The sequence below is a fragment of the Dipodomys ordii genome, unplaced genomic scaffold, assembly GCF_000151885.1.
Source record: "Dipodomys ordii isolate 6190 unplaced genomic scaffold, Dord_2.0 Scaffold197, whole genome shotgun sequence".
NCBI lineage: Eukaryota > Metazoa > Chordata > Mammalia > Rodentia > Heteromyidae > Dipodomys > Dipodomys ordii.
This window is the reverse complement of record NW_012267413.1, coordinates 271,747-296,230: the sequence shown is the minus strand read 5'-3', so window position 1 is coordinate 296,230 and position 24,484 is coordinate 271,747. Positions and strand designations below refer to the sequence as shown.

General features: G+C 38.3%; 1 protein-coding gene across 1 annotated transcript; it reads right to left on the bottom strand.

The window, feature by feature from the left end:
- Positions 1 to 1,570: 1,570 nt before the first annotated feature.
- Ckap2 (cytoskeleton associated protein 2) lies at positions 1,571 to 19,325 on the bottom strand. The gene is made up of 9 exons (XM_013034863.1): positions 19,111 to 19,325; positions 17,413 to 17,494; positions 14,904 to 14,982; positions 13,917 to 14,788; positions 13,098 to 13,299; positions 10,837 to 11,007; positions 8,207 to 8,276; positions 4,027 to 4,282; positions 1,571 to 3,176 (listed from the first exon to the last, which is right to left on the bottom strand). The coding sequence occupies exons 1-9, from the start codon at positions 19,178 to 19,180 to the stop codon at positions 2,912 to 2,914; spliced, it is 2,067 nt and encodes a 688-aa protein (XP_012890317.1). The 5' UTR covers positions 19,181 to 19,325; the 3' UTR covers positions 1,571 to 2,911.
- Positions 19,326 to 24,484: the final 5,159 nt, after the last annotated feature.

Genomic DNA, 24,484 nt, shown 5'->3' with positions numbered 1-24,484 from the left:
ACACTGCTTACAATGCTAATAATATTGAGGCAAAGTGGCCCCTGGTAACTGGCAAGTAGCCCAGGTATAGATGTTTCATGGAGACAATGTCACTTCTAGCACTTACTAGCTTTGGCAAATGTGGAAGGCAGAATTCATGTCCACTCTCCATCCCTCGAGATGGCTGCATTTGTTCCCTTACATGGCAAAGGGATATTAAGATTGCAGTTGCCAGGCATGGTGGCACACACCAGTAATCCTAGCACTCCTGAGGCTAGTTACTAACTTGATCTCAAGTTTGAGGCCAGTCTGTGTTATAGCAAGAAGCTGTCAAGAAAGGGGGGGGGGAGGAAGGGAGGGAAGGAAAAGAACGATTACAACTGGTATTACAATTTGTACAAGAAATTTAAAAAGAAAAAGCAGACTGAGATGCTCCCCAAATATTAGGTTGAAAGGACCTAACTTTTTCCAGGTTTCAACCATATCTGTCTGCTTCAGAGAATTTCTGACTCCATGTTGCTGGAATATTTTAAATTACACAGGTAGTTAGCAGTCTGTTCTTGGTGCTGAACTAGGTTACAATGGGAAAAGAGCATTTGAGGAACTACAGGTCTAAATAGTTGTAAGATCTCTGAAGGAAACAGTTCTTGATTTTATCAAGGTCCATGCTGTGGCCCAGAAATCAGTTTGCCTCCTGTGGCAAAGTTCACTGGGCTGAGGGAGGTGACAGAGAAGTCACTAAATAGCATTAATAGAGAGGAGAACACAGTAATGTTTCCTCTCAAGGTTTCTCAGCCTGGGCATTGTTGACATTTAGGGGCATATAATTCTTCATTACAATGTGCATGCCTCTGTATGTGTGTGTGTGTGTACGTGTGTCCTGTGTGTCATAGTATGTTTAACAGTATTCTGTTGCCTTGTTTTTTTTTTTTTGTCTTTTGTAGTTTTTTTTTTCCAGGGCTGAGGACCAAACCCAGGGCCTTGCACGCACAGGGCGGGCGCCCTTCCGCTGGGCTAAACCCTCAGCCCCTGTTTAGCAGTATTCTAGATGCTAGTGGTACTAACTACCCCTCCCCGCCCCCCCCCCCCCCCCCCCCCCCCCCCCCCCCCCCCCCCCCCCAGTCTTGACTACCAAATGTCTCCAGTCTGTGTTCAGGGCAGAAATGATGTAGCATGAATCGCTTGTGGTTGAGAACCATCAGTCTAATACTCTGAACTTCAGATGAAGGTGTGGGATGACATTGTACTCAGTGGTAGAGCACAGGCTTGGCATGAAGCCCTTTAACCTCACACCACACACAAAAAAGAAATTAAAATCTTACAATGCATTTCAAAGGTAAAGTTCAAATTCATTCACTTTAAAAGGCATTTGACAAACTGTTTTTATGGTGCTGAGGATCAAATCTAGGGCCTTTCTATACACTAAACAAATGGCATACCACCGATCCATATTCCCAACTCTCATAAAATGTCATTGCAATCAGTGTCATTGTACCTGAGAATGTAGCTAATTGGATCAAGTCACAGTACACTGGGTTCAAGTCACAGCACCCACCAAAAAACCCAAGAAACAAAACAAAGGACATTAGAATATCATTACAGGTATTTTTATTGTATAAGTATATATTGGGTACATTAAGAATAAAATCCTATTCACTAGAACATAAATTGGTAGTAAAGTTATTACACAAATGAAATGAATATAAAGATTCCTATTATAGTTACTAATATCATCTTTACAGTTCACTTATTTGAAACTATAGAATTGTTAGAAGACGTGTATCATTTTAGTGTTAGATTAAGGCCTTATAAAACAAATTTTATTGGTGGTATTTAGCAGAAAACGTGACAAGTCATGTCTCAAACAAACATTATTTAACAGTGACATTTTTATATTATGAAGAAAACAACTGGTTGTTTTCTTACAGTAACTCCATTCTAATACAGATCCATTTAGCTTTAAATGAAGCTAAATAGAGGTTAAAATGTTGACATTAACATAGTCAAGCTTCAAAGGAAAGGACTAGACTTTGACATTTCATCTTTCTTATACAGGTAACTTTCTCTTAGAAATGGGGTAATTAACTTTTCTTTGAAACCTCAGTTTTGATGAAAAAATGGAGGTCGAGGCCACAGATGCCTGCTCACTGCCTCAGATGCACACTCACTGCCAGATGCATGTTGTTACAGATGAGTGTCCACTGCTACATGCACACTCACTGCCATGGATGCACACTCACTGCTATAAGATGCACACTGTCATAGATGCACAGTCACTGCTATAAGATGCACAATATCACAGATGCACACTCACTCCCACAGACACAAAGTGACAGTGAAGAACCACAGGCAGTTCAAAGGACACAACAGTCTAGGAAATGCGAGTCTGGTAGGAAAATAAACTAAACCTTTTGTCTTAATGTTACTTTTTGGGGGTATTTTTATTGTTAGGGTTGAACTCAGAGCCTGAGACATGTTCGGTAGGTACACACTCTACCACTGAGCTCCATTCCAGGCCTCAGTTTTTTACTTCCATGTTAAAGATAGGCAAAAAAAGCTGTTGCTATTTTATTTAGACAGGTGTGTCAAGCTTTTAAAACATGACAATATGAAATATACATTTTATCTCGAATACCTCACTTTCTGATAATGTACCATTACTTATACTTAATAAAGTGAAGAAGCAAACATTAGGAACACAGCAAATAAGCTGACAAAATGGAGCTATATTAAAGAAAATCTCACTCTAATGAGACTGACAACATAGGATAGCTTTGCAACACCAAAAAGGCAACTCCTTTATTCCTTTGTAACATGAATATTAATAAAGGAAATCACTGCTATGAATACTAGAATAAAGGTAGTTGATTAAGTCCAGACCAAAGAATACTTAGAACAAAACTACTCCAGGAAGAACAAAACCCCTCATTCTTCATGGATGCTTTATCTCAACTGTGGTTTCGGTCTCAGAGAACATAGGAAACAATGCTGTATTGGGACGACATAAAAAAGCATCAGTTTCACCCCCTAACTCTGATAACTGTTCTAGTGAAGACACACAAGGATAATGGTCTTTTAACATATCTGGCAACTTAGAAGTCTTCTCTTGAAGGCGTCTGGAACGTCTTACTGGTGTTAGAAACTTTAGATCTTTAAATGCAGAATTTGTTTCATCAAGTTGCATCTTCTTTTTTATACTGAAATACAAAAAATGATTCTCTAAATTCAAAAGCATGATAACACATTCTTTGTACCTCTGTGCTATTAATCATACTTTAACTTGTATGTCATAGGTATGTGCTTGTTTGTCTTAGAGAAAGGGAGAGGTATTGAATGCTCCTTTAAGTGAGGAACATATGCTTTCCTCTCGATTTATTGTTATAACTAGCACATAGTATGGTTGAGTATGCAGAATCCTCTAATTCCTCAGCTATAAAACCAACTGTTATATTAATTCATAATATAGAAATTAAAGTAGAATTGCACAATTTTTTTCACTATGGCAATATTTAGTGAAAAGGAAAGCCATAAAATATTTAAAATGTTAAATTTCCCAACGATATTCCATTTATTTGAAATTTTTCCTATAGTAACAAATAGTAATTATAATCTGAAATGATCCCTCATCTATTTCGTAAGTGACATTCTAGAGGGCACCCTTCCCACCCCCACCTTCATCCCCGCCTCTGTGATAGATGAAAATCCTCAAAGTAGCAGCATTAGATAGTTATCCCTTACTATGTCACAGTTCGCTTATTGCTACTTTGGGTATTTTACCTATTGCAGGGGCCTCTTGATTGTAGCTTCCGTGATAAGTAGGGATTACAATTTACTTTTGTTTTGTTTTAAACCTGTGATACAGTGAAGCCACAATAAGTGAACCATGATATAGCAAGAGTCTGTGAAGACTTTAATATATCACATTTTAAAGCAAGCCCTTGCTTGCCTAAGGGCCTGAATTTGTTCCCTAGCACAGATTAACAACAATAAAAAAATTATCTTTCAGCATAAAAACAAATCAAATCACATTAAGTTTTAAAAGTTTACCTTTGCAAGTATGGTGTTGTAGATATATTATATTTAATAAAGCAACTTGCTCCCGTTTCTGTTTCAGGGGTACTGAAATCATTAGTTGTATCTTTTGTTTTGTGGTCTTGTTCTTTCTCATCATCTTTACACAGCATTTCTCTATTACACTTATTCTCCCCTTCCGGATTTTCTGGCTCTAGATCAACCACTTTATCTTCAATGTAGATTTCTTGGATTTGTTCATTGGTTACATGAGTCTCCTTGGTATTTTCTCCTATAGAAATACATGTATAGATTTAAGCTTTTGGTCAAATTTTCAAAATAAAAGAACCAAACTATGTCTCTTAACATTACTTTTCCTGAATAAATACTGCTAACAGCTAACAAATATTTACTGTCTTCTATGTATAGAGATCATAAGACAAATGTAAGACTTAAGTCATCCCTATCCTTAAGGTTTCATTTCATGAAAGAGACACGATTTAAAACAATTTATATGAATGAAGTATTTATAAATGAAGTAAAACCAAAGAGTTATTGGAACCTATAAAAAGAAACTAACTGCTTATGGTATAGGGAAACGGTTAGGAAAAACTTTGACTGGGTCTTGAAAAATGAGCATCTGACAAACCCAAGGAAGATAATCTTGTAATGAAACATGAAATAAATTTATCTATCAAGATAGTAATAAGCCGATATTTAGAATATAGGGTAAGGAACAAGATGGAAATGTGGAAAGATGGTGAAGAGTTCAGATAGGTAGATAGGAATTAGACTATAATGAACTCTATATGTAAAAAGACTATGATGAACTCTATATGTAAAAAATTTGGCAAAAAAATGCATTGTAAATATACAATAAAATTTGGTTGATATACAGAACTGTCCAGAATGGCAAGGAGTAATACATGATGGCAAGAAGATGTAGCTGTTACAATAGAATAAGCAAGTTATTAGAGGTTAGGATAGGAAGGCCCAATGTGAGAAATATTTGAGTCACGGATGCATATCTATGTCTGAATGGGTATGCACGAGTATGAGTGGTACCCTTCTAAAATTTCTTGAGTAGGAGTCATTAATGCCAGAAGAGGGCTTACCTTTCCTCCTTTCCCCTGTTCTTTCTATTATCTCCCTCCCTCCCTCCCCTCTCTTTCTCCCTTCTTCTGACAAAAGGATGATAAAAAGGGGCAAACAGTAAGAAAAGACATAGTTCAAAATAAAACAAGTTAAATTTGAAATTCTTGAGACAGCAAATCTCATTATTTTGAAAAGACCACTGAATCTAGTTATTAGTAAAATCATTCTAAGTTTTTAATAAGAGATGTTTTAGTTACACATTTAGTGAGTAGAAGTTGAAGTAAGAGAAAATATAGGTCCATTAATTCAGCAAATACTTGTGTTTGATATATACCAGGCATTGGATCAGCACTGAGGTTCCAATGGTCAGGAAGATTAGTGTCTTTGTCCAGAGTTTACAGTTTAGAAGATGAACAAGTAATGGAGTACATCAATGATGGCACAGGAAAAAACAATGAGTATAAAGCAGGTGTAGGTTGGGTGAGGTGAGGGGAAAGTATACAATGACAAGTAGCTGGGAAAGTTTCTTTCAGGAACTGAGGTCTAGAGGGTAAGTATGAAATTAGAAAAAGTAGAAAATAGATATGGAGGGTAACGATAGTATAAATCCTTCTAGAAAAATAAAAGAAATTAAGGAATATGGAGGTGAGCCAGGACAAGAAAAGAAGTTGTAGTCAGGGACTGTGGTTCAAAGCCAGCCTGGGCAGGAAAGTCGGTGAGACTCTTATCTCCAATAAACTACTCATAAAAAGCCAGCAGTGGCACTATGGCTCAAGTGGTAGAACACTAGCCTTGAACACAGAGAGACTTAGAGACAGAGCCCTGAGTTCAAGCCCTAGGACCGGCAAAAAAAAAAAAAAAAAGAGAGAGAGAGATTTGTTCAACTTTGAATATGTGGATTTGAAGTATCTCTGCAAGATATCCAAACTGTTTGTGTTTATTTTTACTTGTTTTATATTTCCCACTTATGCTCTCTTGTTGTTTACAATTAGCTTTGATTTGTAAAAGTGATTTTGTATTTGGGTCTTATATATTTCATGGCAGGAGATCTATCACTTGAGCCAGTATAGTTCAGAAATGTGAGAATATACTTTTTTTATCTGAAGACTAATAGACAATCTGCTTTCTAGAAAATATTAACTAGTATTATTAAGAAAAAAGAGAAACTGAATCAGATTTAGATACCATTTTTATCCTTCTACATATCTCTAGAGCCAGTGAAAATTATAAGGAAGAAGATTCTATTTTTCAGGTAAGTTGCTTTCTATTTTGCTGGAAGACTGAGACAAGACTAGGTTTTGTTTGTACTAGTTGTCTTTCCTGGGTTTTCTTTATACTACTTCTTCTCAAGTACTTCATTATTTATTCTTAATATTAAATCATAGCCCCTATCTTCTTCTAGGCCATATTAACAGGCCTCATAAATTGAAGTATTCCCTGTTGAACTAATTATATTGCCAATATAAGTACCATCTCCTGGAATACAGCATTATGTTAATATCATTAGCATGTTAACCCAATGATGGTTTATACACTTCAAAAAAAAAATCTTAGGGGCTGGGAAGGTGGCTCAGTGGTAGGGTGCTTGCCTGCATGAGGCCCTGGGTTTGATTCTTCAGCATCACATAAAGAGAAAAAGCCAAAAGTGATGCTGTGGCTCAAGTGGAAGAGTGCTAGCTTTGAGCTGAAGAGCTGAGGGACAGCACCTAGGCCCAGAGTTCGGGGGTGGGGAAGTAGGGGGGAAGGGATCTTAAATGTAAGCAAAAACTTATGTACTAAAATCTAAAATTTTGGTATAGTTTCTGACTTTCTTTGAAGGTTAGCCCTTGACCTAGATCTCTCAAGTTTAAATTGGTTTTGTGTACTTAAAATACAGGTACTACTATGGAAAGCAATTTGGCAGCATATATCACTAGCCTTAAAAAGTCAAGTGCAATTGTGAACAGCTATAGACCCAACTACTCGAGGCTGAGGCAGGAAAATCACTTCATACCAAGAGTTTTTGAACAGCCTGGGAAACACTGTAAGACCCTGTCTTACAAAGAAAAAATGCAAAAATAGTTTAACTGTTTGAACTTGTTCAATCAGACAAAATGACCAGTAGCCCTCAAGATAGCATAGAAATGCACTCAAATATTTGCTGACTGCATAATGGTGTTATCAAAAATAGTCTGAAACAATTTTTCCAAACAAAGGATAATAATTAGCTGGCATTCTATATAGTGATTTCTTCTCCTAGTAAGCTAATTAATATTCATACCTAAAATTTAATGAAATTGCAATACATCAGATACTAGCTTTATACAATTATTTCATACATCAACAACTGTTCTGACAATCTCCATTTTCCAGAAAAAGGAGTTAAATGCTGGAATTTTTTAATGAGCCTTTTCAGTGTAGAAATCAGTAAGGAAAAGTCTTCTGAGATTGCCTAATAAAACTACCTTTATTTTTTTGTTTTACAGCACTGGCAATTAAATTCATGCCCTTGAAGATGCTAAGCAAGGGCTCTACCATTCAGTTATATTACCTGCCCTAAAATGTCTACTTCTTTTTTTGTGCCAGTCCTGAGGCTTCAACTCAGGCCCTGCCTGGGTGCTGTCCCTAAGCTTCTTATGCTCAAGGCTAGCACTATGGAGACACAGACTTACCTTCAGCTTTTTCAAAGCAATTTATTGGAACTTTGAATCTCACAGACTTTCCTGCCTGGGCTGGCTTTGAACCGTGATCCTCAGAGCTCAACCTCCTGAGTAGCTAGGATTACAGGTGTGAGCCACTAGTGCCTGATTAAATTGCCCCATACTTAAGGCACAAAGAAGTAAGTAATGTTTTGTACATAGTCGATAAATGTGGATCTTATTTCCTCAATAAAAATTCATTCTATTTATTTTTTTGGCAGTACTAGGGATCAATCTCAGGGCCCTGTACTTGGTAGGCTAGTTAGTACTTTACCACTTGAGCCACAGACTCCAGATAAAATATCTTTATTATACAAAAATCCATTTTACCTCATAATCTTGATATTTTTAAAGTTAAACAAAATAGATAAAAGAAAAACTAACTCAATAAATAAATTTACTAAAATCATAATTAAGTTGAAAGAAACAAAATAAAAACTTACCCAAATTAACTTTTTCTTGACTCTTCATTGTTAAGATATTTATAATTTCATGTCGCATCTCTTCGATAGGCTTAATGTATTTTAATGAAGAAAGGAGATTTATATTTTATATTCTTAGAAAATAGGTCATGTAAGTAGAAAATACTAGGCTAGTGATTAAAACTTCACATATGTATGCATGTATGTGTGTGTCTTGTATATACTTTTTCTTTATAGCAGTACTGGGATTTGAAATAAGTGCCTGTGCTTGTTCGGTATGCACTCTATCACTCAAACCGTGCTCCTAGCCCTTTTTGCATTTGTTATTTTTCAAATAGGATCTTACTTTTGCTCTAGTCCTGTAGGACCTCGATCTTCCTTACTTAGGCTTCCCATGTAGTTGGGTATATGCCAACATATCCAACATTTATTTTGGTTGAGAGAGGGCCTTCCAAGCTTTTTTTGTCCAGGCTGGCCTCAAACCACAATCATCCCAATCTCAGCCTCCTGAGTGCCTAGGATTACAGGCACAAGCCACTACACTAGGTTTAAAATTTTATATTTTAAAATAAGACACTGGGTTTTGTTTTTTGAGACAGGCTCTTGTTATGTAACTCAGGCTGGCCTCTGACTAGAAATACTCTTGCCTCAACTGGGATTATAGACAAGTACCATCATACTTGGTTCAAGGCAGTGGTTCCTTTGACCTAAAACACTTATTACTACTTGGAAAACTTGTTTATTTTTCCAACTGATGGGATAAAAAGCAAACTTAAACAATCGGAATTTCATATTTAAGATAATCTCCCTCATTTTTTAAGTTTTGGGTGATTACTGCTGCTTGCTTAATATGAGCTAAAATAATGAGAAGATAACAAATTAACATCATTATTACCTTTTCAAGAGCTGATTCTATTTTGGATGATACAAGAAATTAAACTGAGGGTTTCAGGTTTAGTAGCGAAGCTCTCTATCACTTGAGCTATATCACCAATGCTTTTTTGCTTTACTTATTTATGTTTTCAGATTAGGTATTATGTTTTTGCCTGGGTTGACCTTTGATCAAGACCCTACCACTTATGTTGCCCAAATAGTTGGGATTATAGACATGTATCACCATACTGAGGTGAGGTACTATGAACTTTTGCCTGAGCTGATTTCTAATTTTGATGTTCCTTTCTTCTCTATCTCCTGAATAGTTAGGATTATAAACATGAACCATCATATTCTGCTATATTAAGATTGGCAGCTAATGAGCTTATATTAAGTTCTGGTTATATTTTATTCACATATCATTAAAAACATCTCTGAATAGCTTAAGATTGGTTATTCCAACATGTTTCATTTAAGACTATTATTTTCTAGATATCATAGACACTGTTTTCTTTGAGCTATTATGCTCACTACAATAGTCAAGAATATTATATAAAACAGAAGTTTTGTTTCATAATTTTAGTTCCAGAACTCAGTCTTGCTTTCAATTTCCTTGGATACTTTTAATTCTTGTTTTCCAGTTTCTGCTCTGGTATCACATTCTCTTTACTGCTTTCTATGAATCTTAGCTCCAGTTTTATATCCTTGCTATAAAGTGCTTTAAGTACTGTAGTTCTTAATATAGTAAGGCCCTAACATCCCTTGCCTACTAAAGTCTATATCACTAAGCTTCAGGGAAGAGTTTTACATGGTTGCCATCCAGACACTACCTGCTAAATCTCTCCACCCCCCAATGCTGAGGATTAAACCTAGAAACTTGTGCATGCTAATATTTGATTTTTTATTTAGGTAAAAGGTCAAATAACATTTGCAGGGCTTTGGGGGGACTAAAATTAGTAGCTCTTTCTAAAGAAAACCTAAAATGGGGTAATTAAAATGATCTATGTAAGGAATTTTTAATAGTGCATTTCTTAGCTATTTGTTCTAAAGAAAACACGTTTTAGTAACATTTATCCATACAACAAAACCAAATCCCAACCAAACAAAAAACTCTTTCGAAATGACATATTCTATACACAGAGCTTTGTTTATCAGCAGCATAAAAGAGGTAAAAGGAATGGTATTCAACCATCATGTTGGCAATAGTGGTAGATACAATAGTTTATCATCTTTTCTTTTTGTTTGAGCAAGACCAACTTGTATAGTGTATAAATAAGGTTTTATTTATACATATTTCTACTTTTCTCTATAGTCATTAGGGCTTAGTAACATTTTGAAAGTTAGTTTATTTAAAATTCAGTCTCCCAGTAAATTTTTCAGCTGGACAATGAATAAAATGATGTTTTTTTTTACTAAAATACCTATCATAGAAAATTTATTAAATTGACATTTCCACTTATATCTGTTTTGTAAGGTTTGAATATTTCTAGTAAATAAGTGAAAAATGTAGAAGACTAAAACTAAAACACAATATGTATAATGCTTTCATTTATGTATTTCAATATGTATAATGGCTTTCATTTATTTTTGGTGCTAGAAATTGAACCCAGAGCCTCCAGGCTCTACTACTGAGCTATACACTTGGCTTCCATAAGGCCTTTAACATCCATTACTACCAAATAAGTACCTGACCACAATATTGTCAAGGGATATATGTTATAAAATAATTCTGAATTGTTTGTACTATAAAAATAAAGGTCAATAAATTTCGATCTCACCTGAGCCCCTGCCAGAATGGCCTTCTCATAAATTGAGATGATATTTTCAATAGGACTTGTGATTGGTTCAATACGTACAAGACATATCCAATATTTAACAAGTGTCTTGGCATCTGGAATATTTTTAATCAGGTCATTCAGTGTGACCATTATTTCTTCTTTCGGATATCCCTAAAATAGCAAGAAGTAAAGTATGTAGTATGTTCTAAATAAGAACAATCAATAGTGGTGCTAAAAGCAGTATCAATGAGTGACAAAAGACAGAAAGTCCTTAGGAAATTATTCATAAAAACATTCACTATAATCCTTCTAACTCCAAACTTCTTCTTCTTTTTTTTTTTTTGGGTCCGTTCCTGGGGCCTGAACTCTGGGCCTGGTTGCTGTCCCTCAGCTCTTCAGCTCAAGGCTAGCGCTCTACCACTTGAGCCACAGCGCCACTTCTGGCTTTTTTCTTTTTGCTTATGTGGTGCTGAGGAATTAAACCCAGGGCCTCAGGCATACAAGGCAAGCGCTCTACCACTGAGCCACCTTCCCAGCCCCTCCAAACTTATTCTTGATAACTAAAAAGAAGCATACACACAAGAATGTGGCAGCAAAACTGAAGTATTAGTTGAGATACATGTTAATAAAAATTAACACTTTTCTTAGTTTCAATCTTTGTATTGATTGTGGGATTCTGTTTGGTAACTATTAAATGTTTGTGAGTGAGAATAGCCTAAAAGTTTCCCCATTTAACTGTCTTTGTTAGGTTTTACTATTTTGTTAAAGTGAATCTGTAGTGGTTTATGTAAGAGTTATACACAGTTAAAGATCAATATAGACAAGTTCCTTTTTTGTTTTGTCAGTCATGGGGCTTGAACTTTGGGCCTGGGTGCTGTCCCTCAGCTCTTCAGTTCAGGGCTAGCACTTTACCACTTGAGCTACAGTGCCACTTCCGGTTTTCTTGTAGTTTATTGGAGATAAGAGTCTCACAGACTTTTGTGCCTGGGCTGGCTTTGAACCTCGACCCTCAGATCTCAGCCTCCTGAATAGCTAGGATTGCAGCTATGAGCCACCGGTTCCCAGCTTACAAGTTCCAATTTATAAAAACAAAAAAGTTTAACTAGATAAAAATAAAAATACAATCAGGGTTTTCTTGCCTGTAACTTTCATTAGTGCTCTGAAGCACAAAAGAGTAAAAGATGATCCTAAAGAGTAGAGTAAGATTTAAAATCATATCCTACTTAGTCTTGCTTTGGACCTTAGACATTGTGGGTATCCGAAACAAGATTAAAGAGTAAACAAAAAAATAAAATAAAATATTCTGGAGTTGACAATACAGAGGATTTGTGTCTAAATAACAAAATTCAGTCATAAATTCAAGACCAAGAATAATATTGGTTTAAATTAATGGGATTTTGTTTGAGAATATTTTTGCAGACTTGAATCTGTGCTAATAATTCATGTAGTAATTTTTTTTTTTCAGATAAGGGATAGTTCTGAGGATTTGAACTCAGGGCCTCACACACACTTAGCTTACTTGCTCAGCTGGCTCTCTACCACTTTTACATCTTCAGCCTGGCTTTTTTCTGGTCATTTTAGAGAGGGAGTCTAGACTGTTTTTCCAGGACTGGCTTTGAACCGCAAACTTCCAGATGTTAGGTAGCTAGGATTATAGGATAGTTAGAGCTATAAATACTTAGCTAAATTTTTTTGTGTACCAGTGCTGGGGCTTGAATTCAGGGACTGTTGCTCTGGCTTGGCTTTTCATTCAGGGCTGACACTCTATCTCTTGTGCCACATATCCACATCTCCATTTCTGGCTTTTTGCTCTTTAACTGTAAGTAAGAGTCTCACAGACTTTTCTGCCTGGGCTGGCTTCAAACCTCAATTATAAGATCTTAGCATCCTGAGTAGCTAGGAATAATAATGATTTTTAATAAAAACTTGTTGCTAGACTTTAGCAAAATATTTGAGTATAGAAAATAACTTGTGAATATGTTTAACAAATGAAAGAAACAGAAATATTTGAAGAGAAAGGAAATGTTACTCCAGTTTACTGGACATTAATATCTTAGAGAAATAAACCCTATTAACCTTTTGCTATTTATGGAAACAGTGCAAAACAAACTAAAGGCTGATAACGCAGTAATATTAAATCAACATATCAATGATATTAATAGGCCAAAACCATGACAATATAATTTGACAAGACAATATGTTTATGAAGATAATTTGTAAGACCATAAATTGGCTATACAATTATAAAATAAAAACTCTACCTTATTAATCAGGTTCAAGCATTCAGAAAATGTTTTGTTTACTTTTTCAGTAAATAATCTCTGTTCATCTTCTTCTGCCATTGTAGTCCAAAAAGATCCAACTAGTTTTTCCTTTTGTCCTTCAGGCTCAAGCTTGGTAATTGAGTTAGGAGGCCTTTTCAGCACTTTTCCTTTGCTGGCTCTCCACTCACTCAGACGAGCTCTACAGTCAGAAGCAGCAGATAAGCATTAATTACTTTGATATTGATGTTAAAACTACCAAATTGAAAGTTTAAAATAATTTGAATCTCATAAATAGTTCTAAACTAGTAATCGTATACTTAGCAAGATCAATCATATGTTCAAGGGTTCCAAGAATGCATTTTTAAATGGGCAAATTATATTTCCTAATTATTATTAAACAGATTACTGAAGCAACTACTCAACTACATGAAGCATAGTCATTTTCAAGCCATATTGTCCCAGGACACACATATGACTTGTTTATGTCAGAAAAGAACACATTAAAGAACCTAATGCAGGGGCTGGGAAGGTGGCTCAGTGGTACAGTGCTTGCCTTGCATGCATGAGGCCCTGGGTTCGATTCCTCAGTACCACATAAGCAGAAAAAGCCAGAAGTGGGGCTGAGGCTCAAGTGGTAGAGCACTAGTCTACAGCTGAAGAGCTGAGGGGCAGCGCCCAGGCCCAGAGTTCAAGCCCCTCGACTGACCAAAAAAAAAAAAATCTAATGCATTCAAGGAAAATACATGCCATATCCACAAATGGTACTTAATTAAAAATTAAGCCCCCATAAAAATGAAACAAATTCCATGTACTCACTTTCTTTCTTCTGCAGTTTCTTTGGGCAGAGCTGATCTATCAACAGTTGCCTTTGCTAGAGTATGCCTGCGCTGGTCAATGGTTTTTGACTTTTCTATTAGCTTGGTATTGAAAGATGGAGCAGGTCTGGCTACATTTTCTGATGCTGTGTTTCTTGTTAGTGCCTTACTTCTTTTTATGTCCTGAGAAGAGCCTGTTTTTACAGAAGATAGAACTGGTTTTGACTGTAGTGATTCTTTTTTAGGAGGCCCTTTTCGAATTGTAACACTGGTAGAGGTTCTGCTGATGCCTTGTTTCACACTGTCCTGGGTGTTACTTTGGAGACTTCTAATAAGAGGTCGCACAAGTTGTGTATTCAGAGATGCAGTGCTCACAGATTTAGTGTTCAGAGATTGAGTGGTAGTAGTCTTATTGGAGACTTTATCACTTCTCACTGTTACATTGCTGGTGTTTACAGGTTCAGGCCTTGTGGCTCTAGAGAAAGTAGATGAAAGTTTCTTTGTTGTTGCAGAACTCTCATCTTTGACTTGAAGAGGTTTTCTAAATGAATTAATCTTAGACTGAACAATTTGGCCACGATAACATCCAAGTACAGGTTTCTTGGGCATGTTAGCCTCTTGCTTTGGTTTGTCTGCAGCCACTTGTCTGTTTTTATTACTGTGTTTAAAGTGAAATGCTTGGCTTAATGTCATAGTTTGACTTAGGGAATTATCTTTAATTGGTAACAACTTTTGATTATCATCCTCAAAATTATGTGTTTCAATTGTTGTAGTTGAATTTGTTAATTCATTGGGTGGTTTTAGAGCAACACAATGTTTTTCCACTGGGTTATGTTTGTCCTCTGTAATTCTTTTGATATTTTCTTTGTCATCCTAAGAGAGTCATTTAATACAAATCAGTATTTGAGAACTCATTTCTTTCAGAAAGAATATATGAAAGGGAAAGAGGAGAAAATGCAAGTTAATGAGTACAATGTCTCTATCTTACCATTTTTGCTTTAAGTTTCAGAACTTTTGTTTCTTCTTGAATGCGGTCCTCAGGTGTCATCACTCTCTGACCTGTAGAACTAAAAAATGAATTAAAAATACATTGGTCCTGTACTAAGAAGGTTAGGAGGGGATATATAACAACTAATTTCCTTTATTTCACCTGGCTTCACTCTGTTCTCAGTACTCTCCAACATGTCAGTTTCTAGAACTCAGTTCAGTGGTCACGTCATCAGCAGCAGTCAGGGACCACAGTTACAGTACCAGGGCCTCTCTAAACCTCCCTCCAGCCTAGACTTGCTTTTTGTCCCTCCTTCCTCATGTTCCCCTGGCCTCAGTTCATTGTTACAATCCTCTTAGAGTCAGGCAAGCAGCATAGTCCACATGGAGCCTGATCACAGAAAGAAAATACTGCAGGTTCACCCAGGTCTGCAACAGAGACTGGGAGCATTCTTCCCTTCTAAGCTTTCTGTATTCAGTTTTTAAACCTTTAAATTTGTGTATGTTTGTCTATGTTAGGCTAAGGACCAACTCAAGGCAGTGTGCATGGTAAACAAATGTAGTAGTACTTGAGACTTAGAGCTTTAATTATTAGTGTAATTTAGTAGTACAAACAAGATGGCTGAGAAAATTAAACACATTCTCTTTAAGTCTTAATACCACCTCCCATAGATTATGTTATCCTAAACTCCTTTTTGCAGCTACAGGCCATGATGATCTTTTAACAGGTGAGTATAATAATTTTGTGTTAAATTATGAGGGGAAAAATATCAATTAGACAAGCCACTGATTCTAAATTAGAGTCCCAAGTTCAGCAATTATGTTAAAATGTGAAGAAAAAAATTATACATTAGAATTGATGAAATGTTACTTTTAACAAAACTTTTCATTGGTAACAACTAGAATGTGACTATTATCCTCAAAATATGTTTCAATTACTATAGTTATATTAATTTATTAAAAGATTTTGAAGGATTATAATTTTTATGCATTTCACTAATGTTATTTATATTGCCTTTCACATTCTATTTGCTCAGTCAGACTGGAGAAAGGGCAAGATTTTGTCATGGCTTGTATTATACTTTTTTTTTCTGGAAAAGTATTAAAGCATTCACCATTTTTATTCAAAGTTCTGGACAAATGGAGAAAATGGGAGTTTTGATCATAGTTTTATTTAATATAATTTTATTGTTATTATTAAGGAGTTATACAGGAGTGTTACAATTCCATAAGTCATTTTAAATTCATAGAATATTTTAAATAATAATTGCTGACCACTCTTAGGATGCAAAAGAAACTGAAACAATGTGTTCAGTGGCAAAATCCAGAGTCAAGGGAACTTCTGACTTTCCATTTCATATACTTTTGTGATATTTGTGTTTTTTCCCATAGCCAGGTAATAAAATAATACAAAAGTATTTTTATAGAAAGCTGAACAAAAAATAAAAATAAAAAACAAAACTAATAATAGCCTCCAAATTTCTTAAAGTTTCTGGGAGGGCCACCTGCCCTCTCTAAATAAAAACTCACTTCGTACACTGAGTAAAAGCCCTGATAAGATTCTGGGAGTATAGGTCAGTATGTGTAGTTGGCATACAGGAGATTCTGGTTCAATCCATAGTACCAAAAATAACCTCCCAAACCAAACCAAACCAAACTAAACCAAATGCCTTAATAAATTCTAGAAAGAGTGACTTTTAGCAGGGTGTAGTAGCATACATTATCCCAGTACTAGGAGCAGAAGGATTTTAAGTTTCTAAAAAGAAGTTGACCTGTACTATATAGCTTACACTACAAGATCTCAGCATATATACACATATTCCATCAAAATTAATTCTCTAAAGGGTGTGAATTTGCATAGAAATGATCATTTGAGAAAGTAGCTACTAACATATATAACTAGCCCAAAATGATATGCTGAAAGTATAATATACCAGATTTGGAAGACTTTGCACCAAAAAAGATGTAAAGTATCTTAAATCTGTGTATATGTGTATATGTTGCTGAAGATTAAACCCAGAGCTTTCCCAAGATAGGCAAACAGGCTACCACTGCGCTACATCTCAGCCTTTCTTATTACCTTTTCATATCACATATCAACATCAGGAATACAACTGTGTTAAATAAAATGTTGTAAAAATTTATTTTTATCTTTTAAAAACTTCTTAAATGCAGTAACAGAAAAATTTGACAACTACAGATGTAGAATGCATTGCTTTTATTGGAGAGCTCTAATTGTGTGTGTGTGTGTGTATGAATGAACTCAGTGTTTGGGTGCTGCCTCTCAGCTTTTTTGTTCAAGACTGGCACTCTCTCTCATTTGAGCCACAATTCTACTTCAGTTTTTTGCTAGTTAATTGGAGGTAGGAATCACATGGACTTTGCTGCCTGGGCTGGCTTTGAACCTTGATTCTCAGATTTCAGCCTTCTGCATAGCTAAGATTATAGGCATGAACCATCTGTGCCCTGCTCAAATATAATCTTCCTGGACTGAATTAACTTGACCTTACCTGGATGTCTTATTTTCCTGTTTGTATGAAAACATTGTCTTCCTTCTTAACAAATGTTCTGCAAGTTTTTGTCTTCTTTGCTCTAATAAAAGGAAAGAACAAGAAGTTAACATTAGTTAAAACATCAAATGATAGCAAATAAACGTGGCTGACTAAATGATTTCACTTCAAAATTTTTCTTCTTCTATAGGATAGGAATGTTTCCAGTTCAGTATTGCCTTTGAGAAATCATCCCATAATAGGCCGGGCCCCCAGTGGCTCACACCTGTAATCCTAGCTACTCAGGAGGCTGAGATCTGAGGATCACAGTTCAGAGCCAGCCTGGACAGGAAAGTCCATGAGACTCTTATCTCCAATAAACTACTAGAAAACTGGAAGTGCCGCTATGGCTCAAGTGGCAGAGCACTGGCCTTGAGCTGAAGCGTGCAGGGATAGTGCCTACGCCCAGAGTTCAAACACCATGACGACAAAAAAAAAAAAAAGAAAAAGAAATCATCCCATAAAAAGTTCCTGAGACTACTCATGACATAATGATATTTTCAGGCCTGATGGCTCCATCTGTAATCCTAGCCACTCAGGAGGCCCAACCCTCAGAACCTAGCTGGGAGCCTTCACTGGCAAACAAATCCATGAAATTGTTATTTCCAATTAATCAGCAAAAAGGAACTGGATGCCTGGCTCAAGTTTAAGAGAGGAGCCACTGGATGAAAAATTGTGTGTGTGTGAGAGAGAGAGAGAGAGAGAAAGAAAGAAAGAGAGAGAGAAAGTGAGAGAAAGAAAGAAAAGAAAGAAAGAGAAAGAAAGAAAGAGAGAGAGAAGGGCAGAAGGAGGTGGGATGATATAGGAGGAGAGGGAGAGGGACGCAGAGTTCAAGCCCTGGTCCTGTCACAAACACATAAAGAATCACACTATCCATTGCATGTGAAAAATCTGGAGAACATCATTTCAACATGCGACTAAGGGAAGCCAAGATTTTAAGAAAATCAATGGTAGAGATTAAATACTACTCTTTTAGTTCTAACTGGGTTGGGTTAGTGTTAGGATCCTTCTGGGCCATCCCTGGGGACCACGAGGAGGCAGGCACAGGAGAAAGATTATTATAAGGTTTATTAGAGGGGCAGTATCTCCCCCGGTGGGGAGTATGCTAATATAATTATAGTAATGTTATTACACGAACAGTGAGAATCTTTGTTTTTCAGGTAAAGAACAACCTTAGTATGGCTGTAAACCATTTGGTTATGGGTTTTCAGAAAGTCAAGACAAAAATATTTTTTTCCCCACTGAAAACGTCCGATTAGGCAACGCCCCCTGCCCCGCCGCGCCCTTCTGGCCGCCTGAAATTCACGGGGGAACCCGGCGGCCTCGGGGCTCTGCGCAGGCGCAGTGGGTCCGGGCGCTCGCAGCCCCGCCTCCGCGGACCCCGACGGGGCTGGCGGGCGGGAGCCACGCAAACGCCTTCGGTAAACGGATCCCCTTTCTCAGTAGACCCGTCCCCGCGGCGGCGCTACAGCAGTCACTGAACCCGCACACCACCATCACCACCGCGCTCCGTGGTTCGCACACGCCGCACGTGTCAGGAACGCGGGTCGGAGGGCGGGGGCGAGGTGGAGGGGGCGAGGGAGGAGGGTGTCAGCCGACTGAAGGCCGCGTTCCCTCCACCCCGCCGGCCCGCCCGCTGCTCCCGCCACCGCTGCTCACCTCGGAACGCAGACTGGGCTCTCTGAGTAGCGGGCAGCTGCAGGTTCCGGGGTACCGTCGGGGTAGTCATTGCAGCCTGAAGTCCACGGATGCGTCGCCCTCGACCCGAAGCGCTTCCCACGCGCCACGTCCGGCCGCCGCAGCCTCAGTCTGCACTGGCCGCAGGCTCTGCCCTTTGACAGCGCCGCCACCACCGCCCATTGGTGCCGGCGTGAATTAAACGCGCCAATGGGAGCCGAGGGGCGGGCTTGCTCTGCAGTTGGGAGGGGCGGGGCCGGAGCTTGCGGGGTTTCAGTTAGGGCTGTGTCTTCAGGTTTCAAACTCCGGGAAAAGAATGCTGTTTACTCTCCACGCGCGACGGAGGCGGGGCTTGATAAATCTCCCCGCTGTCTCCGCATGTGGGTTGATCTGAATAAACAGCATTGAAGAGGAGAGAGCGCTGGATTCCCGTGACAAGAACACTTAATTCGCAAATATCACTGGATTGTGAGCTTCATAACTGAAACCTGTTGCCAACCTCATCTCAGTATGTTCACGTTTGCACTGAAATTGAAACCTACTTTCTAATGTGTTACCCTACCTCTTTCTCCGGAAAGGATCTTGCTCTATCTTGGGCTGGCCTCACACTCTGGCTTTTACAGCACTGAGATTACAGGTGTGCACCACCATATTTGGCCCTTCCCATGCCTTTATGATGCAAATACAGAGAAGAGAAGGGAATAAAATGAGCATAGCTCTTCCTCCCCACAAGGTTGCCTATCATTCTCCTGGGACGATGAATTGCTTATTAGGTTTTTTGTGTGTTTATACATTTAAGTGTGTGCTACCACAATCATTCAGTCCTATTTATCCAAAGATATCACCTAGCTAACTAAAACCCATACAAATATCTAGTCCACAATATGTAATTACATAATTCAGAGCCAGGAGGTTTTAGGGGCAGGTGTGGAGAATGTCTTTCTGGTCTGAAGCTTGGAATTTACAGTTAGGCTGCATTGGACCTCCCTCCCATCTGGTTTGAAATGTGGGAGTGAGGCAGGAAGATTTTTTTAGCACTCATTGCAGCCAGTTTTTCGCACTTTTTCTACTTTTTTTTCCTCCCCAGACAGTACCTGGGCTTGAACTCATGGACTTGTGCTTATACTCTCACTTGACTTTTTCCACTCAAGGCTGGTGCTCTACCACTTGAGTCATGCCTCTAGCTTAGCTTTTTTGCTGATTAATTAGAAATGAAGTTTGGAGGACTTCTCTGCTCAGGCTGGCTTCAAACTGTCTCAGCCTCCTGAATAGCTGGGATTACAGGAGGCTTCTAAAGAGATCTTGTTAATAAGAACTGGTTTGGGGATCTTTGGGGGAGGGTTCCTTTATATTTGATGAAACAATCAATTTTTAGGATAACATTGCCAACATTGGGAGAAGCAGCAAACAATCATGCCTCAGTCTCTTTGCCTTAGTGCCAGCCCTGTAGAACTTAAGGGGTGGGGGGGAGATGTTTCTCTTATTGGCAGAAGAGAAGGAGTGGAATAGTTAGACCCAGCATAGGTACTCAATAAGGTTTCTGAATATTTGTCAAATGAATGAGTAGACTGAGAACCCAGAGGCCTCAGAGGTTCTCAGTTTATTGACCCAATTATTTCTAGGATCCTGGGGAGATCCTGCCAAGTGAGATCATAATAGGCTGATATACCTTAATACAGGGTATCTCACACAGATACATATGTGCCAAAGCTATCCTAAGGCACTTAAGAAACAGCTTACTGAAGACAGAAGGCAATGATAGAGTGCTTGTCTAGAATGTGCAAGGCTCTGGATTTGATCCCCAGAATGAGGATGGGGGGCAGGTGACTCACCTGTAATCCTAGCAACTGAGGAGGTAGATATTGGGAAGGTTATAGTTCAAGACTGGCCTGGGCAAAATGTTATCAGAGCCCATTTCAACCAATAAAAATCTGGGCATGAACTGGTAAAATAAGTCCCCAGTGTGTAGTAGGCTCTAACAAGATAACCCTAAAGGAAAACTATGTTAGTTATAGGACAAACATAGGTTGTCCATTTATGATGAAAAATATATAAATGAAATGAAAGGGCCAGCAGCCATGGACAGTTTGCATAGGCCAGTCAATAGGCAATTATAGATCTCTATTGACATATTCTCTACAGCAAATTCATAGTAAGTACAAATATTACATTTATATTTATATTAGTTATAACAAGTAAATAAACATGATAAAATATGAGTTCAATATTGAAATTGTCACTAGATGGAGGTGAGGTTTAATGAAGCTTCCCTTTAAGTATAGGAACTCTTCACTTAGGCTCTTTGACTTTGATCACAGAATAAGAATTTCTGGACAAGTCACAATGGTAAGAAAATTGGCAGAGCTTTTTTGAGTAAGTAAACAAGCAGGCAAGCAGGCAGACACAAAAGCAGACAAACAGAAGGGCAGAGTGTGGGTGCTCTCATAGGGACATAGAAACACAGACACACACACACACACAGACACACACACACAGAAAGAGAGACAGACAGATGTGCACATAAGGAGATACCCAGAGAGACACACAGCTCCTTGGGCTGCTGGGGTATTTATAGGATAAAGGGGGTCTGTCTTCAAGTTATGTTAGGTGCTTTTTCTTTTTTGGTCATGGGGCTTGAACTCTAGGCCTGGGTGCTCTCCCTGAGCTCTACAGCTCAAGGTGAGTGCTCTATCACTTAAGCCATGGTGCCACTTCTAGTTTTCTGGTGGTTAATTAGAGATAAGAGTGTTAAGGACTTTCCTGCCTAGGCTGGCCTGAACCATGATCCTCAAATCTCAGCCTCCTGAGTAGCTATGATTACAGGTGTGAGCCACTGGTACCTGGCAAAAAGAAGTGCTTTGTCTCTGCTCTAACCACAGCTTGTTATTTCCAGGAAAGAATGCATCTTGCATTTTGTTATTTCCCTTCCCCTCCCCAAATTAGAAAAATGTATATACAAGATGCAGGGCACCAGAATCAAAGACAGTGAAAGCAAGGGTTATACCGTGGGGAAAGAACATACAAAAGAAACAAAAAAATCACATAATACATTATAAATACGTTAATAGCAAGAAAGAAAAATAACCACTTGTGTCTCTATCTTGGGATTCATTTTGCTTAACATCATCTTATATGGTCATATGTACATAGCTTTTGACCTTTTCTGCTTGTCCTAGACATTTACTAGTTATTACAAATAAGGGAAACCATGGGACTTATGTTTCTTTGGGCCTGGCTTATTTCACTTAATATAATTTTTTCCAAATCTTTCCATTTCCTAACAAATGGGGCGATGTCATTTGTTCTGATGGAGGCATAGAATTCCATAAGGTATAGGTTTATCCATTGTAACAATGAGCTGTACAAGACACTATGTTGTAAACAAACTTTACAACTTGGGGGGGAGGGGCGGGGAGGAGTTGGGGAGGTGAGGAGGGAAGGGATGGTAGGGGAAAAACAAAGGAGGAGGTAACAATGCTTGATAGGAAATGTACTCATTACCTTACTCATGTAACTGTAACCCCTCTGTACAGTATTTTTACAATAAAAACATATATAAAAATATCCCCTTTAGATATGAATATTTAATCCACTGGAAAAGAATACAATTGATTACTCTTTTCAAAAAAGAAGAAGAAGAAGAATGCATCTTGCTAGCCGGGTGCTGGAGGCTCATGCCTGTAATCAATCCTAGATACTCAAGAGGCTGAGATCTGAGGACTGCAGTTCAAGCTAGCTGGGGTAGGAAAGTCTGTGAGACTCTAATCTCCACTTAACCACCAGAAAACTGGAAATAGTGTTGTGGCTCAAGTGGTAAAGCACTCATGTTGAGCTGAAGATCTCAGGGACAGCTCCCAGGCCCAGAGTTCAAGACCCTCTACCAAAAAAAAAAAAAAAAAAGCATCTTGTCATAAAGCAGATTGTAATATCTGAGTTACTATTCACTGGCAGAAATTTCCTCCTATTGACTGGCCTCAGTCCCTCCTGCTGTTGGAAATTTACTCTCTTCCCTGAACCCCCTTTTCCTTGGGAAAAGAATATGCATGGGAAATCAGAAAACAACAAAATTATTGATTAAGGGCAAAAACCCCTTGGTAAAGAAAAACTAGCAAAACCCCTTGGTAAAGAAAAAAAAGCAAAAAAAAAAAAAACAAAACAACAAAAAAACCCAACTTTCCCTCACTCAAGTAACTCAGTATTGAATAGTAACTGAGATATTACACAGCTCCTTATCTTTGAGCTAGGTGTCCTGCTATCTGAATTTTGGGCACCCTGTCAGGCAATTGTCAATCCTTGGGTGAGAAATGCATCCCTCCCCTGTTGCCTTTCTCTGAAGCAAAAGATAGCATTTCTAAGTGTTTTTTTTTCTTTTCTTCTTTCTTTCTTTCTTTTTTTTTTTTTTAGATTTCTTAGTTTCTAAATACCATATTTCTGAATTGCCTTCATCAGGCCTCAGTTTCCTTAAGTTATTCTGTTTCATTTTCCCCTAAAATGACTTTTGTTCCCTTAATCTTAAGGGAAATACATGAAGGAATATCTACTATATTTGCTGGAAGTTGACCATACGTCATTTCCCCCTAGTCTATCTGGCTTCAAAATCACGTATAATTGATATAAGGTATCAATATAACACATATGATGTATCGTATATTTATCACAGCCTATTAAATTGAGGATGTTTAAAAAAATAATCTTAAGAGGGCTGGGAAAGTGGCTCAGTGGTAGAGCGCTTGCCTTGCATGCATGAGGGCCTTGGGTTCGATTCCTCAGTACCACATAAGCAGAAAAAAGCTGGAAGCAGGAAGTGGCACCGTGGCTCAAGTAGTAGGGCGCTAGGCTTGAGCTGAAGAGCTGAGAGGCAGCGCCCAGGCCCAGAGTTCCAGCCTCCAAGACCAGCAAAAATAAATAATCTTAAGAAAGAAAACAGATGAGTTTAAGGTACTACCTACCATGCTGACTACAGGTGTCAAAAATCAATTCCTGTCAAAAAAAAAATGATGGCTACTCTTTGCAGCCTTTAATGACGGTGGCCATGTGCTGGACACGGAACGACAAGGAAACTGTCAGATTCGATGCCGTTCAAGTACCATAGGGATGCCCACGCTTACGCCCACTTTCTTTGGGTTTGGGATGGGTCTACAGCCCAGACAAGGTTCTGAAAGGCCATATGTGGGCCAGGGGCGTTCCCTGTACGCCCTTTACCACCCCCCCCCCAAGCCTCGCCTACTCCCCAGGGTGCGCAGGACCTGGGGCTTCCAACCTTCCTCCTCCCTCCACCCTCCTCGCTCCTCCCTTCGTTCCCCCCCCCCACCTCCCCGCCTCCGGGGTTTCAGTTAGGGCTGTGTCTTCAGGTTTC

Bases quoted from the DNA above. Each gene is read 5' to 3' on its own strand.
- Ckap2 (XM_013034863.1), bottom strand. From the start codon at position 19,180: ATGACTACCCCGACGGTACCCCGGAACCTGCAGCTGCCCGCTACTCAG. The intron at 14,789-14,903 runs GTAAGATAGAGA...TGACTCTCTTAG, and splicing joins TGAAACTTAAAGCAAAAATG to GATGACAAAGAAAATATCAA. The intron at 11,008-13,097 runs GTAGAGTTTTTA...TTGCTATTTTAG, and splicing joins GCTTGAACCTGATTAATAAG to GGATATCCGAAAGAAGAAAT.